The sequence below is a fragment of the Myripristis murdjan genome, chromosome 11 (assembly GCF_902150065.1).
Source record: "Myripristis murdjan chromosome 11, fMyrMur1.1, whole genome shotgun sequence".
Taxonomy (NCBI): Eukaryota; Metazoa; Chordata; class Actinopteri; order Holocentriformes; family Holocentridae; genus Myripristis; species Myripristis murdjan.
Genome location: NC_043990.1, coordinates 267,501 through 282,500, shown reverse-complemented (window position 1 = coordinate 282,500; position 15,000 = coordinate 267,501). Strand labels below are relative to the sequence as shown.

The 15,000-nt window shown below is 49.8% G+C and overlaps 1 protein-coding gene across 1 annotated transcript in view; it reads right to left on the bottom strand.

Annotated features, from left to right (window-relative positions):
- The window catches only part of rims2b (regulating synaptic membrane exocytosis 2b), a 60,925-nt gene that overhangs the window by 7,278 nt on the left and 38,647 nt on the right, over positions 1-15,000 (bottom strand). The window contains 16 exon segments of the mRNA XM_030064310.1: positions 120-258; positions 260-308; positions 687-848; positions 1,635-1,732; positions 1,876-1,898; positions 2,627-2,656; positions 3,105-3,155; positions 4,717-4,758; positions 6,531-7,181; positions 8,311-8,340; positions 8,560-8,669; positions 10,875-10,934; positions 11,102-11,164; positions 11,861-11,917; positions 12,689-12,790; positions 14,958-15,000. The exon segment at positions 14,958-15,000 is cut by the window's right edge and continues 93 nt beyond it. Coding sequence (XP_029920170.1) covers positions 120-258; positions 260-308; positions 687-848; positions 1,635-1,732; positions 1,876-1,898; positions 2,627-2,656; positions 3,105-3,155; positions 4,717-4,758; positions 6,531-7,181; positions 8,311-8,340; positions 8,560-8,669; positions 10,875-10,934; positions 11,102-11,164; positions 11,861-11,917; positions 12,689-12,790; positions 14,958-15,000 — 1,710 coding nt within the window.

Genomic DNA, 15,000 nt, shown 5'->3' with positions numbered 1-15,000 from the left:
CCCGATGGGAGCCCGAGCCCCCGGTGCTCTGTGGGCGGGGCGTCTCCGTGGTAACGACCCGATGGGAGCCCGAGCCCCCGGCGCTCTGTGGGCGGGGCGTCTCCGTGGTAACGACTCACCCTCGGGGTTGAGCTGCGACGTGCTCTGGCTCTTCTTGCCCAGACCCACCATGCCCATCATCTTGGCCCCGAAGCTCGAGCGCCGCTTCTTGTCGTCGTCGTCGTCGTCGTTCCGGCCCAGAGAGCAGATCTCCCCCCCCGACGCTCGACGACTTGCCCATGGGCCCTCCGGCAGCCGCCGCCGCCGCCCTGGGGGGGTTGGAGGGGGACACCATGAGCACTCACTGTCTCTCAGACCCTTCTCATATTCCCATTGAATCCTATGGTTAGTTTATATTCCCATTGAATCCTATGGTTTGTTTATATTCCCATTGAATCCTATGGTTAGTTTATATTCCCATTGAATCCTCTGGTTAGTTTATATTCCCATTGAATCCTCTGGTTAGTTTATATTCCCATTGAATCCTATGGTTATTTAAGTCAGTCAACTGTCAAACTCTAAATAAACTTTTTAGGGAAAATGGACGCGGACATGTTTGTTGTTGTTTTGTTTTGTTTTTGTGTTTTTGTGTTTTTTTTTTTTTTTAAAGACCAATCAGAGGAAGAGGACGGCTGTGGGACTCTTACTTTGGAGGCTGAGGCTCCTCCTCCTCCTCCACTTCCTCGCCCTCAACTGATTCACTCTTCTTCAGTGCAGCTCCCCCCCCTGCTGCCTTCGCTACTTCCTGTGTGCCCTCTGACCCCGCCCCCAACACCTCCATTGATTGGCTGTCCAGGGCCTCCACCCGACTGCAGTCAACCAATGAGACGAAGGAGCAGGAACAAGAACAGGAAGCATGCAAACGGAAACAGGAAACAGAACCATGAGGACCAGAGCATGCTAACATAAACAAAAACATGCTAACATAAACAAAAACATGCTAACATAAACAAAAACATGCCAACATAAACAAAAACATGCCAACGTAAACAAAAACATGCTAACATAAACAAAAACATGCTAACATAAACAAAAACATGCCAGCGTAAACAAAAACATGCCAACGTAAACAAAAACATGCCAACGTAAACAAAACATGCTAACATAAACAAAAACATGCCAATATAAACAAAAACATGCCAACGTAAACAAAAACATGCCAACGTAAACAAAACATGCTAACATAAACAAAAACATGCCAATATAAACAAAAACATGCTAACATAAACAAAAACATGCTAATGTAAACACAGTGCACCAACATCAGGAGAGGAGAATAAACAACAAAAGAGATGAAACTACAGTTTTGTTTTGTTTTTTTAAATTCTAACTTCAGACAGTTTCCAATCAATCAATCAATCAAACATGTTCAACATCACTATGACTCCATGGCAACCATCCTGATTGGACCAATGAAAGGTCTGGTTTGGTGACTGATTTTGGAGCTCCAGCTGGGCGTGGCCTGCTGGGCGTGGCCTGCTGGGCGTGGCCTGACCAGAAACAACTGGCTCATCAAGCTGTGAGCTTTATTTTCAGCCAATCAGACAACCTGCTGAGTGATTGACAGGTGCAGAGTGATTGACAGGTGGTCCCACCTGATCCGGCGGGCGGGCCGGGCGTCAGAGGCGGCCGACATGGCCGACACGTCGCTGATGTCGCTGTCTGACGATCTGAACGAGGAGCTGTCCTTCATCTGGACAGAGAACACACACCTCCATGAGACTCAGATTACACTGAGCACACACACACACACACACACACACACACACACACACAGCTACTATCACGTGTTACAAGAACATGATGTAAAGATGAAGACAGAAGAGAGACGTTCACCTTGGACAGGTCCTTCATCCCACCTGTGGGCGGAGAGGGGGGAGGGGCGGGGCAGATAGAGAAGGGGCGGGGCAGAGAGAGGGGGCGGGGTTACTCTGAGGCAGTGATGTCAGTTATGACATAATCTGGTTAAATATTTTACACACAGAAAGAAGCAGAATTCCAGGGAAGTAACACAATAAAGAGGAAGTGACATCACAGCAGGTCCTGAGTGGGCGGGGCTCTGAGTGGGCGGGGCTGAGGTCCAGTTCAAACTGGTTCAGACCCACTGAGGACCTTCACAGGCTTTTCACAGCAAAACAACCTGAGCTTCAGGTTCCAAATCCATTTCAAAGAATTACTGACACAACTTACAACTTTTAAAAACAATTTTATGACCTTAGATTCTAAAAAATCTCATGTCAGACTTTCAAACAGGAAGAGGGCGCCGTTCTTCCCGAGCAAACAGACACAACATTACCCAATTACCCAAACGTTCCTCAAAGTTCTCCAAAGGCCTTCTAGGTACCTAGAAGTACCCAGAAGTACCCCAAAATGTCTAAGCATTTACCAGTACATGCCCCAAAGTACACAAAGTAGCCACGGTTATACCAAGGAAGCAATATTTATCTGAGAATCACATCCTGATTCAAGTGAGTAATGGAACTTCTTGAATTAATCTGTCATTCTGCGGAGGAACCCCAGTGGAACACAGAACACAGAGCCAGGTTCCACCGAGTCGGAGTGAAAAAGTGATGATGAAGATCTCTACCTTCTTCTTTGGTCTGAGGTGCTGCCACTCCTTCAAACAACAACCACGCATGGATGGATGATGGATGATGGATGGATGGATGGATGGATGGATGGATGGATGGATGATGGATGGATGATGGATGGATGGCAAGAAAAAATGAGAAAAAGTGAGAAAAGGAACAATCAAGCAAAGGAAACATGAATCAACAGAAACACTTGAAACCAAAGCAAACCAAGACAGGATGAGGGATGGAGGGATGATGGATGAATGATGGATGGAAGGATGGAGGGATGATGGCTGGATGATGGAGGGATGATGGCTGGGTGATGGAGGGAGGGATGATGAATGGAGTGATGGAGGGATGGATGGAGGGCCGGACAGAGGACAGGCTAGCTGTGGTTGGTTCTTCTCTCTAATTTAAGGCGGTGACATCACCGGGTCCTGGAGTGTTCTAAAGGGGAGGGGCTACCTGGCTGGCAGTGGGTGTGGCTTGTACCTGGCACATTACCATTGGCTGTTTTCGTCTGCTGGTCCTGCCATGTGACCTCTGCTCGGCGCAGAGAGAGAAAGACGAGCGTTAAAGTTTTACAAACATCTGAGCAGAAAAAAGATGTTTCCAGAGAATCGACCTCAAAAATTAACGGCCGGCGGCAGAACGAAGTCGTTCCTCCTGACGTGGAACAACTCAAAGGGTTTTGCAGCAGTTTGACACGTAATGCAGCGCCCCCTGTGGTAAACAGCTGATAATTCAGTGTGTTATGTAATAACACACCACAGCAGCTGTCTTCAGTTAGTCTTTATTAATTAAAATGTGCTAGACTGCAATAAACTGCACCATTAAAAAAACTGAACACCTGCATGTATGGCGCCCCCTTGAGGCTGTTTCCACACAGAAAAAAAGCTATTTGTTTTGTACATTTTACTGACAACTGTAGATACGTGGGATATCAGCAGGAACAAAAGTGAAAATAAAAGTTCATGCAAAGAGAACATTGCTCAAAGCAGAGTTCATGATTTCAAGGTAATGAAAAAGCTTGACTGGTGGTCAGATCTTTTGTTATTGAAGGTAATTAGAGACAAAAACTAAAAACAAAATGAGCTGTGACAAGTTTGTGCATTTTTTTTTGCTTTGATCCAAAGTCACAGATTTTTCAGATTTTTGTTCAGTGTAAGCTGCGAGAGAGGTTTGTTGTCGTGGTTCAGGTTAGCAAACAGCCACCCCTGCACCCTCCCTGCCAACAGAAACACTGCCCGTCAGTGTCTAGTCAAGGCTGATGGTACACAAAGGGTTAACAGTAGCCTGCTACAAGTCCCGCCTCTAACCTAATATAACTCATCGATTGGCTCTGCCGTCTCCTGCTAATGTGTGATTGGCCGTCCCCGCTGTCATTCCATCAACTGAGCTACTGATGTTTTTCTTCACTGTTTATTTTGTCAGGTGGCAGTTAGAACAATAGTTCAGCATGTTTCTTTCAAAGAAGCATGCTGAACTATTCAAATAAGAGCAAGGCAATGGACACTAATCTGTTTGTATTAAGGTATGTAGTGTCAAACGTTTATAGATATTCAGATATGCAGTATAAACATTGATGTCAATCCCTGAATATTTTTTTTTCTGATTATGATCGTTTGCTTGTTTATTTGATCAGCTCTACATGACGTGAAACTGCAGTCATAAATGCAAAAAAACATAAACTTTCAGGGGCACCGCCTTAGAGCGCTTTTATGTCCAAATCAAACCTACGCCCTTGCACTGGCTAACCCTCCCTGATGTTATTATTAGCTACGTAAAAAAAAAAAAAAAAGGTGTGCTAGCTCGAGATGGGATCTGAACTCAATCATGGGACACCGCAGTGCCGTCACGCACACGACCACCAGGGGGCGCTGCACGTCACTCCGCCAGCCGGGAAGCAGCTAACGAGCCGCAGCTCGTTACCCAGAGGCCCGCCTCCACTTATCACACAGTTTACCACAGACTGAAGGAAGAACTTCATGATAGTTATTACAAAATGTGGCGCTGCTACATAAAGTGTTATTACATGGTGTCAACACACACACACACACACACACACACACACACACACACACACATACACACACACACTTGCCTTTCCTGGTCCCACCAGGCGTGGCTGAGCGCCTCTCTGGGTCTGAGACAGACAGACAGGCAGACAGACAGACAGGCAGACAGACAGACAGGGTGGGGGTGAGACATGAGTGTGATGTCACCAGTGTTGCCAGGTAACCGTCTGGGGGTTCACTGTTCACTGTGAGCTTCAGGCTCAGAGGCTGCAGCTCCTCTTTCTGCCAGCGGGGGGCGACGCTGTGCAGCCTCTCCCTCTGCTGGTCAGACAGCAGCACTACACCTGTCTGCTAACCTGTGTTACCATAGAAACACTAACGCCTGATCAGCTGAGGCGGCAACAGGAAATGGCTTCTTCTTCTTCTTCTTCGGTGTTTTACCAGAAAACAAAGCTAATTTTCTTTTGGTTTATTTGTTTGTTTTGTGGCCTGCAGGGGGCGTGTTTCAGAAGTTCTAGATAAATCAACATTTACTCTGATTGTAACATGTTACTGATCAGCTTTGAGAACATCACAGCCATGGTAACATGTGATTTAATCCCTGCTCACAGTAACATGTTACTGTTCCCCAACACGGGATGCAACAGAAATGAATAAAACAACAACAAATGAACTATGGATTTGGACTACACACACACACACACACACACACACACACACACAACTCTATGAACTACAACTATGGCCTCCAACAATCCCACAGTGCAACAGGGCCCACCTCTTGTCCTCTGGTAAACAGGAAGTGCTGGGCATGTGGTGCATTGTGGGATAGCCTGACTAAGTCATTGGGAAGACCCCGCCTCCACTAAGACTGCATACAGTTGCCCCGCCCACTCTTTGCTCAGCCAATCACTGGTGTCTCTCCTCAGCCAATGAGGAAGCTTTCCTCTCACAGGTGTAACTAGCTCACCTTTTCCTGGTGACGGATGTTTTGTTGTCGACTGCGAACGTCACATCGACACGATCAATCACTCCAGCTTCCGCTCGGGGATCAATAAAAGGTTTTCTGCTTCTGATCAGCTGAAACTGTATGTGTCCCGTTAGCACTTCGCTAGGTGGTGGCTAATTGCTAAGCTAAGAAAAGTGAGAATTTACATTGTTTGTGTTCTGCGTTACGTCGCTCAGCAGTGTCGCGATTACACACACTTCTGCCCGCACTTCACGTTACAGCCCATTTCAATTTGGTAAAAAAAAAAAAAAAAAAAAGACTGGGGAATTACAGGGTAACAATTTTGTAATAACTTATTGAATAGTTAGGGTGTGACTATTGTTGTATTGACGACATACCAAAACAGACAAACAATCTAACAAAATTTATTGGCGAGCTTGTTCCCTGCAGGTACGTTCACAACTACAAGGTGTTAGCATCACTTTATTTTACAGCCTAACCAGCGTAAAATAAAGTGATGCTAACCCTCCTGTTCCCACTAACTACAGCATAAGACCAGGGTACAAATAACAATAATAACAATAGTAATAATAATATACTTTTTTGTGTAGCACAAGGTACCTACAAGGCGTGTGTGTCAGCTGGAAAATATAACAATGCTAATTACACAGTTGTTACCCCTTAATTCCCTACAGTAACTGCAGCTGCACCGTCACTTTCAGGCAGTAAATTGGACACCGACGTGCCTCCCTGAGCTGCAGGGAAGCAGCCCAGCATCAACACACTCTTTGTGTTGATGCTGGGCTGAGAACAGAGTTTCACCAAAGAACCAGGAGAAGTCAGAACGCCACGTCATCGCCTGTGATTGGCTGAGTGGGGGATGAGCGAGGAGGAGGGACCTTAAATCTACAGCTACCTCTGCATCTATATCAACACAAACATGTGATTCACCTGGAGTCTGTGGTGGAGGGGCAGGAGAGGGGGCAGGTGAGGGGGCAGGTGAGGGGGTAGGGGTAGGTGCTGGGGCACATACAGGGGGAAGGGTGACTTTAGGGAGTGGCTGTGGTTGAACTGGGGCGGGTGCAGGAGCTGGAGCTGCCGGTGGGGGCGGGGCTGGGGCAGGTGCAGGTGCAGGAGCTGGGGGCGGAGCTGGAGCAGGTGCAGGTGCAGCAGCCGGGGCAGGTGCAGGAGCTGGGGGCGGGGCAGGGGCTGGGGCTGGTGCAGGGGCTTGGGGTGGGGCTGGGCCACGAGCCATAGGAGGGCCAGTAGCAGAAGATGGGCCAGGTAAGCGGACTGGGGAAGGGGCTGGGCCAGGTAAACGCGCTGAGGGAGGGGCTGGGCCAGGTAAACGAGCTGGGGGAGGGGCTGTGGCAGGTAAACGAACTGGGGGAGGGGCTGCGGCAGGTAAACGAGCTGGGGGAGGGGCTGCGGCGGGAGCTGGAGCAGGAGGAGCTGGCTGGGGATGGGGAGATGCAGGAGGAGGGGCTTGGATTCGTATGATGGGAGGTGGTTGATGATTGACAGGGGGAGGTGCCTGTTGGGAGACAGACGGAGTGGCCTGTTGGTGGACAGGCAGCAAAATCTGGGGCATTACTGGTGTTCCTGTTGTGGGCCAAAGGTGATGGACAGTTTGAAAAAAGATGAGACAAACACAATGATGAGAAAGATGAACGGAAACTAAAATACATACAGAAGCATCATGATGAACAATTCACAATGAATTCTTGTACTAGTACTACAAAGCCTGCTATGAGAAAGTACTACTACCACTGATGCTCGTGCTACTGCTGTAATATAACAAGACATCATGCTGTCAGCTGACTGACAGATCTACAGGTGCAGATGGACAGGTGTTGTTGCTGTGTGCTGGTCAGGGACACGGAACACAAAGTGGTCTCCAGTCAGTGGCCAGACAAGTATTGAAGAACTCACAGCTGGTGCAGTGAGAACGAAAGGAACCAGGAGTCACGCCTGGAGCCAGGCCAGGCTTGGGGCCGAGTCTGGAACCAAGCCTGGAGCCGGGCTTGAAGTAATGCCTCGGTGTGGAACTTACAGGTGAGTGTCAGGTGACTGTGTGAGCCCTGCAGCCTAGCCAGGCAAAGTGAAATATGCAGTATGATTACCTTTATAGCTTTTCTACCAAAAAGTTCTGGTTCTTGAACTGGTTTGGTTCAAGGTGCAAACTGTGGAACTGGTTTGCATTTGGACCAGTTTTTGGAGTGGAACCATTGCATCACTGACGGTGGGTGTACACAACAGAAATAAATACTTTGATTGATGATTCTGCTTCTCATAAGATGTTCTGCTTCTTAAGAAGGGGACTGGGGCCTTAATGCAGGCCTTGTATCACCCTGTGGTGGTGAAGAGAGAGGAGCCACAAAGCAAAACTCTCCAGTGTGTACGGTCAGTCATTCTGACCATGTGGACAGGTGAGGAGGTCAGGGAACCTCAGCGGGCTCGGTGGTAGGCAAGGATCATAACTGACTCTCCAATCAACTGGGAATAAACCCCAGCAAACACCCAGGACTCACTGCTGAGACGGGAGAAGCTGCCAGAGGATGGGTGGGTGGACATATGGATGGATGTAGTGAAGATGTAAACCAGAACCAGACAAAAACACCACACTGTGTTTTATCAATAAGCACTACAGATCAGATCCTTCTACAAGCCAGAGGATGTAAGACTAGCAGTCGCTACAGCAGAAACCAACACACACAGATAGTGTTTCTACCTTGACAGGGCTCAGATATCTCCCCTCCGTCTGTAAGACACAACCAGACTGTTAGACAGATCCAGTCAAATACAGTTCACATCCTGCTAATTTACATCAAAACAAGCCCAAATATCTCTAGCTACCCTGATACAAGTGAAAAACCTGTACTGAAAAAAACCCTCTGTTAACACCCTGCTAATTCACATCGAGCCCCTGCCAGGTGGTGGCGTTACCAGCTAAACAGACAGGAAGTGGAACCAGACGTACTTCTGTCTAGTGCTCCTTTGGGCGGGATGGCGGGGAGGTGGCGTCCTCGCCGGCCGCAGACCGGAGTTCCCAGCGGACTCGTCTGCGTCGATCCCCCCCGGGGCGTCGACCTGCCAGACAAACACGGGGTTCAAGGTCAAAGTCCTCGTCATTATCTTTATTAAAACCAGATATTTAGTTTTTCTGCAGCTGTTGTGATTGTATCTTGTTTGTGGGTTTGTAGTGGGTCAAGGTCACTGTCAAAAGTCAAGGTCATCACATCTCAAAAATGCACTTCATGAAATCTTTGGGTTTTTTTGGCTTCTTGGCGTCTTTTTCATGTGAATTATTTGGGACTCTTGTTTTCGGGTTTGTTTGTTTGGCGGTCCTTGTCATCCTGTCACTCGCTGATAAAACATCGGGAGGAAAACGACATGCATGCAAACCTGAAGACAGAAACATAACAAGCAAAGTACAAACAGACATGGAAGCTCTGCAGAGTTTCCACCATGCAGGACGTGCAGGGAGCTTGTGCATGTTAGCTAGGCTACACTATGCTAAGCTAGCTTCAGGCAAACCAGCGTTCACATGACAGGAAGGAGCTGACGAGAGGCTGGGGACGAGGAACGGGAGTCTGCTAGGACTGCTGGGATTGTTTTGATTATTACATTAAAAATGTAGACATGAAGTAGTCAGAGAGAAAAGATGTTAAATGTGGCATGTATTTGTAGCAGTAAAAGATTTTTAAGTCCCTATTTTGTCAAGTTATAATATGGCACACAGAAGAACAGTCCCGGTGCAGCGCTCGTTCTCTCCACAGGGGGGAGCTGACGGGTCACACACTCAAATGGAGGAGAAATCACTTGAAGTCCATAAATCTATCTAGTTTTAAATCTGTATTTTGGCACACAGTGGTGGCAGTGGAAGGCCCAGTCCCAGCTAACATGAAGCTGCAGCTGAAAGGAAATGATGGATGAATGCTTCAGGACACACACACACACACACACACACATACAGAAACCATTCAACAATCACAATACTGTAGCAAAAATTAAAATCAAAATGAAATGAAACAAGAATTCAAGCATGTATGTATATTTTCATATAAATAGACATTTACATAATACAGTATATATATTATGTAAATACACGCACACATTGGTTGGATTGGTTGTCAGTAAAAGAAAACAGGTGGAGTCTGGTTAAAGAGGGGCGTGGCCAATGTTAACATAGAAAACACATTTTTCCTTAAAGATTGAAAAAGAAATCATTTGTGGGCGGGGTCCGAACATTTGCATCTCCAGTGCCTGCCAGCGTTTTTTGTCCCTGAACGCAGCAGGCCAGGTGTTAATTGAGGGGGCGGAGCCAGTTTGAGTTCAGGTGTGTGACATTTTAATTTTAGAAGTAAAAGATATTTTTCTTTATCAGTGCAGAAATAGCCACCTGAGGTGGTTATAAACAGCTTGTTAGCATTGTTAGCATTCCTCAACACAAACCAATGGGCACTGGCTGACTTGACGATTAGCCTGCAGCTAACTCAGCCACATATTCATTTCAATGAAGAAATGCTAACAATGCTAGCAAACGGAAACAGGAGCAAGCACCAGGTGAGTGTAGGGGTGTTCTTTGAAGGAGGCGGGGCTGGCCTGTCATTGGTCCGGTATGGGTCACCTGGTGAGGGCAGGTGAAGGGGGGGCGGAGCGTCCAGACCTCATGTGGGCGGAGTCAGCCCGGTCGGTCGAGCGGGAGCGAGCATAGATCGGTCGGTCCGCCATGGCGCGCTGGTCAGCTGAGCGAGAGCGGCTGTAGTAGTCTCGACGATCCATCCCCCGACTGTACCTGCACATCACCATGACAACCGCCCACATCACCATGACAGCCACGCTCTGGTCACTGTGAAGCACTGTTACCATGCCAACCTGGCAGCAGTCATGTTACCACAACAATCACAGTTTAGGTGACAACTGCCTGTAACTGAAGAGATTAGTTAACCAGGCAACAATGTCACCATGGCAACCGCCGGCACCTGGAGGAGAACACACGCACGGCTGGAACCTGCTGGAGGTTCACGGTTTCCATGGAGACAGCTGAGAATACCTGGAAACGGTCATTAGGTAACCATGGCAACACAGTAAGGCACTGATGTGGAGGATCAGCGTTCAGACCATCACGAAAAACTGAAAAATAAAACCGTCCCAGCAGCCAGAACCTTTCCCATGAGACCTTGAGGTGGAAGCAGACACATCACAGAGGTTGTGCGGGGGGGGGGGGGGGGGGGGGGGGGGGGCTCTACATTCATCTATCTACCAACATCCATCCATCATCCGTCCGTTTACCTCAGCAGCTCCTCGTCAAAGGCGTCGGGGTCGTACGGGAAGTCAGGGATGAAGTCCTGACTGGAACAGAAACACGCCGAGTGTCACAACCCTGAACTGAGGCCCCGCCCACTGCCCCGCCCCATCCACTGTCCTGGTCCCTGGCTAGCATGATGGTCACATGACTTCCTGTCTGCAGGGGAGCTGCTCAGTCTAGCACTACATTACCCAGAAACCCCAGCTCTTACCTGTAGTCCTCACAGCTCCCATTCACCATGTGGTTTGGCCAGGGAGCATGGTTAGGACTATATCTGAGAGAACACACACACACACACACACACACAGGATAAACATGTTGTAACTGTGTGTTTCCGTGGCTCGCCGCCTGTTGTGATGCTGTGTTTGATTTAGGGAATTACGGCGTTATTAACGCGGAAACTGTCCCACTGCCGCTGCTGCGCGTGGCTCCGCCCGGAGGAACGGCCTGATGGGAACCTGCACAGGACAGGATGTTGTTGCGGTGTGTGATGTGAGCAGCACGCTGACCTGGTGTTTTCCTCCTGCAGGGGGGAGGCTGGCAATTCCAAAATCTGACTTATAATCAAACACAGCATTAGCCCTGCCGTGCTAACACCCTGCCAGGGCCGATGTGAGCGCCCCCTGTCTGTCCTTTAGTGAAGGGCATTAATAAAGCTGCCAGTCAGAGGAGACTGACCTGGGACGTGCTTTAGGCAGCAGTTCATCAGCAGCCCCAGCAGGGGGCAGCAGAGTTCACTCAGGGTGCTTTATATTCCCCTGGCAGGATGTTAGCAGGGCTAGGCTAACAACAGGCTGGCTGTCAGCATGCTAACACCCTAACAGTCAGTACAACACTCACTACTACTCTAAGTACTGCTACTACTGCTTCTAATACTGCAACTACTACTACTACTACTACTACTACTACTACTACTACTACTACTACTACTACTACTACTCCTGCTGCTGCTCCTCAGCCGGTGCTGTACCTGTACCTGTCGTGGGAGTCGAGGGACTGGACTCCAGACATTCTCCTCATTTGTCTTCTACAGAGAGAGAGACAGATACATAAACAGACAGGCAGGCGGACAGACAGACAGGCAGACAGACAGACAGACAGGCAGACAGACAGGCAGACAGACAGACAGGTGCAGGGTGTGTGAGGGCTAATTAGCATCAAGCCAGTGGTGGGAGGGGCCTGTTCCGCAGCCACAACTGCAATTCATTTGTTTTGCTGTTTAAAGAGCAAATGTGCTCCATTCACACTACCCTGCCAGCCTCTGACCCCTGACCCTGACCCTGACCCTGACCCCTGACCCTGCCAGCCCCTGACCCTGACCCCTGACCCTGACCCTGACCCCTGACTCCTGACTCCTGACCCTGACCCCTGACTCCTGACCCTGACTCCTGACCCTGCCAGCCCCTGACCCTGCCAGCCTCTGACCCCTGACCCCTGACCCTGACCCCTGACCCTGCCAGCCTCTGACCCCTGACCCCTGACCCCTGACCCTGCCAGACCCTGACCCTGACCCCTGACCCTGACCCCTGACCCTGCCAGCCTCTGACCCCTGACCCTGACCCTGCCAGACCCTGACCCTGACCCCTGACCCCTGACCCTGCCAGACCCTGACCCTGACCCCTGACCCCTGACCCTGCCAGACCCTGACCCTGACCCCTGACCCTGACCCCTGACCCGTGACCCTGCCCGCCTCTGACCCCTGACCCTGACCCTGACCCCTGACCCTGAACCTGACCCTTGACCCTGCCAGCCCTTGACCCTGACCCTGAGCCCTGGCCCAGCCCCAGGTGAGCTGTACCTGTCCAGGCTGCAGGCCTGGCTGTCAGAGAGCGTCCTGCTGAGCCTGGAGCCGCGCAGCAGCCGCACGGCCTCGTCCCGGTACAGAGGGAACATCAGGCCGCTGGCCACAGGACAGGGAGAGACAGGAGAGAACGAGGGGTCAGAGGTCACAGAGGGAGAGATGAACAGGAAGTGAAAAAATGAGGACAAGGGCTGTGTCCGAAATCACTCCCTCACTCCCTCCCCCCCTCCCTCCCTCCCCCCTCCCTCCTCACTCTATAGGGAGTAGAGTTCTCATATTCTGCCCGAACCCGACCCGACCCAACCCGACATTTTCGGGTCGGGTCGGGCCTAAAATTTACGTGAATTGGGCGGGTCGGGTCGGGCTTCGGGTTCTGTGGGGGATTTTTTTTTTTTTTTTTTTAAATAAAAAAATAGAATTATGTGTTCTGTTATTGATTATGACGTTTCATTTTTATGTGGCTGGTGGAGAGAGTGAGAGACTGGATTGGATTTGGAGGCTAAACTTTCAGTGACAGACAGACAACCAGCTGTGCGAGCGCAGCGCAAACAAGTGAGAGAGAGTTGCAGCAGTATCCCGCTGTGCTGGCAGACTCGGCAGCAGGGACGGTTTCTGCTATGGGCAGTGCAACTGCCCAGGGCGCAATCTACTTGGGAGCGCACGGAAAAAAAAAAAAAAAATCTCCAGTTTTCTAGACTACCGTATTGACCCGCACATGCCGCGGCACCATCAGTCGGCATCAGGCGGGCCGGCCGCGGCACCGTCCGGCACCGCGCCCACCCGTCAGGTCTGCCGGATCTGACAGGTGAGCTGCCTGATGCTGGCCGGTGCCGCGGCCGGCCCGCCTGATGCCGACTGATGGTGCCCCGGTGCCGCGGCCGACCGGCTCTGCTAAATAAGGGCGAATTTGGCGATTTTTTTTTTTTCGGGCTTTATCGGGCTGTCGGGCCTAAAGTTTGGCTAATTAGTCGGGTCGGGTCGGGCCTCGGGCTGGCCCAGTCGTGTCCGGGTCGGGTCGGGTCTTAATTTTCAGGCCCGATGAGAACTCTAATAGGGAGCTCAGTGTAGTGACTATATAGTGACTCAATAGCGGACCGTTTCGGACACGACTTCGCTCGTTGTTCGGCGCCGTTCCGCAATGCATGATGGGATATATTGCCTGGTTAGTGACCATCGGATGTCCACTACATTTTGCAGTGGATTGTGGGAAACATCCAGTGGACTATATAGTGAACATTAATAATCACTAGACATTGGGACAGCCCTACAGAGTGGTGTAGTCACTATGCAGGGTTAGGGAGGGATTTCAGACACAGCCTTTGACATCCGGGAACACCGCCGCCCTGCTGGTTCTAAAGAGAAGTTCTGAAGAATTGAATGAGATAGAACAGAATAAAATCCTGAAATAAAGAGAGAGAACAGATCTGCTCTCACACACGTTCCGTCTGCGGACGAGTCAGCAGCTGGAAACATCAGGTTCTCATTAGAACAAAACAACAGTGTTCTCATTAGAACAAAAACAACAGTGTTCTCATTAGAACAGGATCAAGCTCCCATTAGAACAAGAAAAAACTCTTGTTAGAAAGACGAGATACATTCCAAACTCAGCGGGCAGTCACTGTGTGTGTGTGTGTGTGTGTGTGTGTGTGTGTGTGTGTGTACCTGTCTGGTGTGTGTGTGTGTGTGTGTGTGTGTGTGTGTGTACCTGTCTGGTGTGTGTGTGTGTGTGTGTGTGTGTGTGTGTACCTGTCTGGTGTGTGTGTGTGTACCTGTCTGGTGTGTGTGTGTGTGTGTGTGTGTGTGTGTGTGTGTGTGTGTACCTGTCTGGTGTGTGTGTGTGTGTGTGTGTGTGTGTGTGTACCTGTCTGGTGTGTGTGTGTGTGTGTGTGTGTACCTGTCTGGTGTGTGTGTGTGTGTGTGTGTACCTGTCTGGTGTGTGTGTGTGTGTGTGTGTGTGTGTGTGTGTGTGTGTGTGTGTACCTGTCTGGTGTGTGTGTGTGTGTGTGTGTGTGTGTACCTGTCTGGTGTGTGTGTGTGTGTGTGTGTGTGTGTACCTGTCTGGTGTGTGTGCCTCTCCAGTCAGTCTGTTTCTGTCCATCTGTCCGAAAGCGGACGGCCCGCCTTGAACGCCATGGTCCAAACTACGACTACACACACACACACACACACACACACACACACACACACACACACACATACACAAGCACAGTCACTAACTACATCACTACACACACACACGCGTGCGTCCCTCAGGTGTGTGTGGTACCTGTGTGGAGGCGGTTGGCTTGGCGACCGCGACCTCGTCCTGA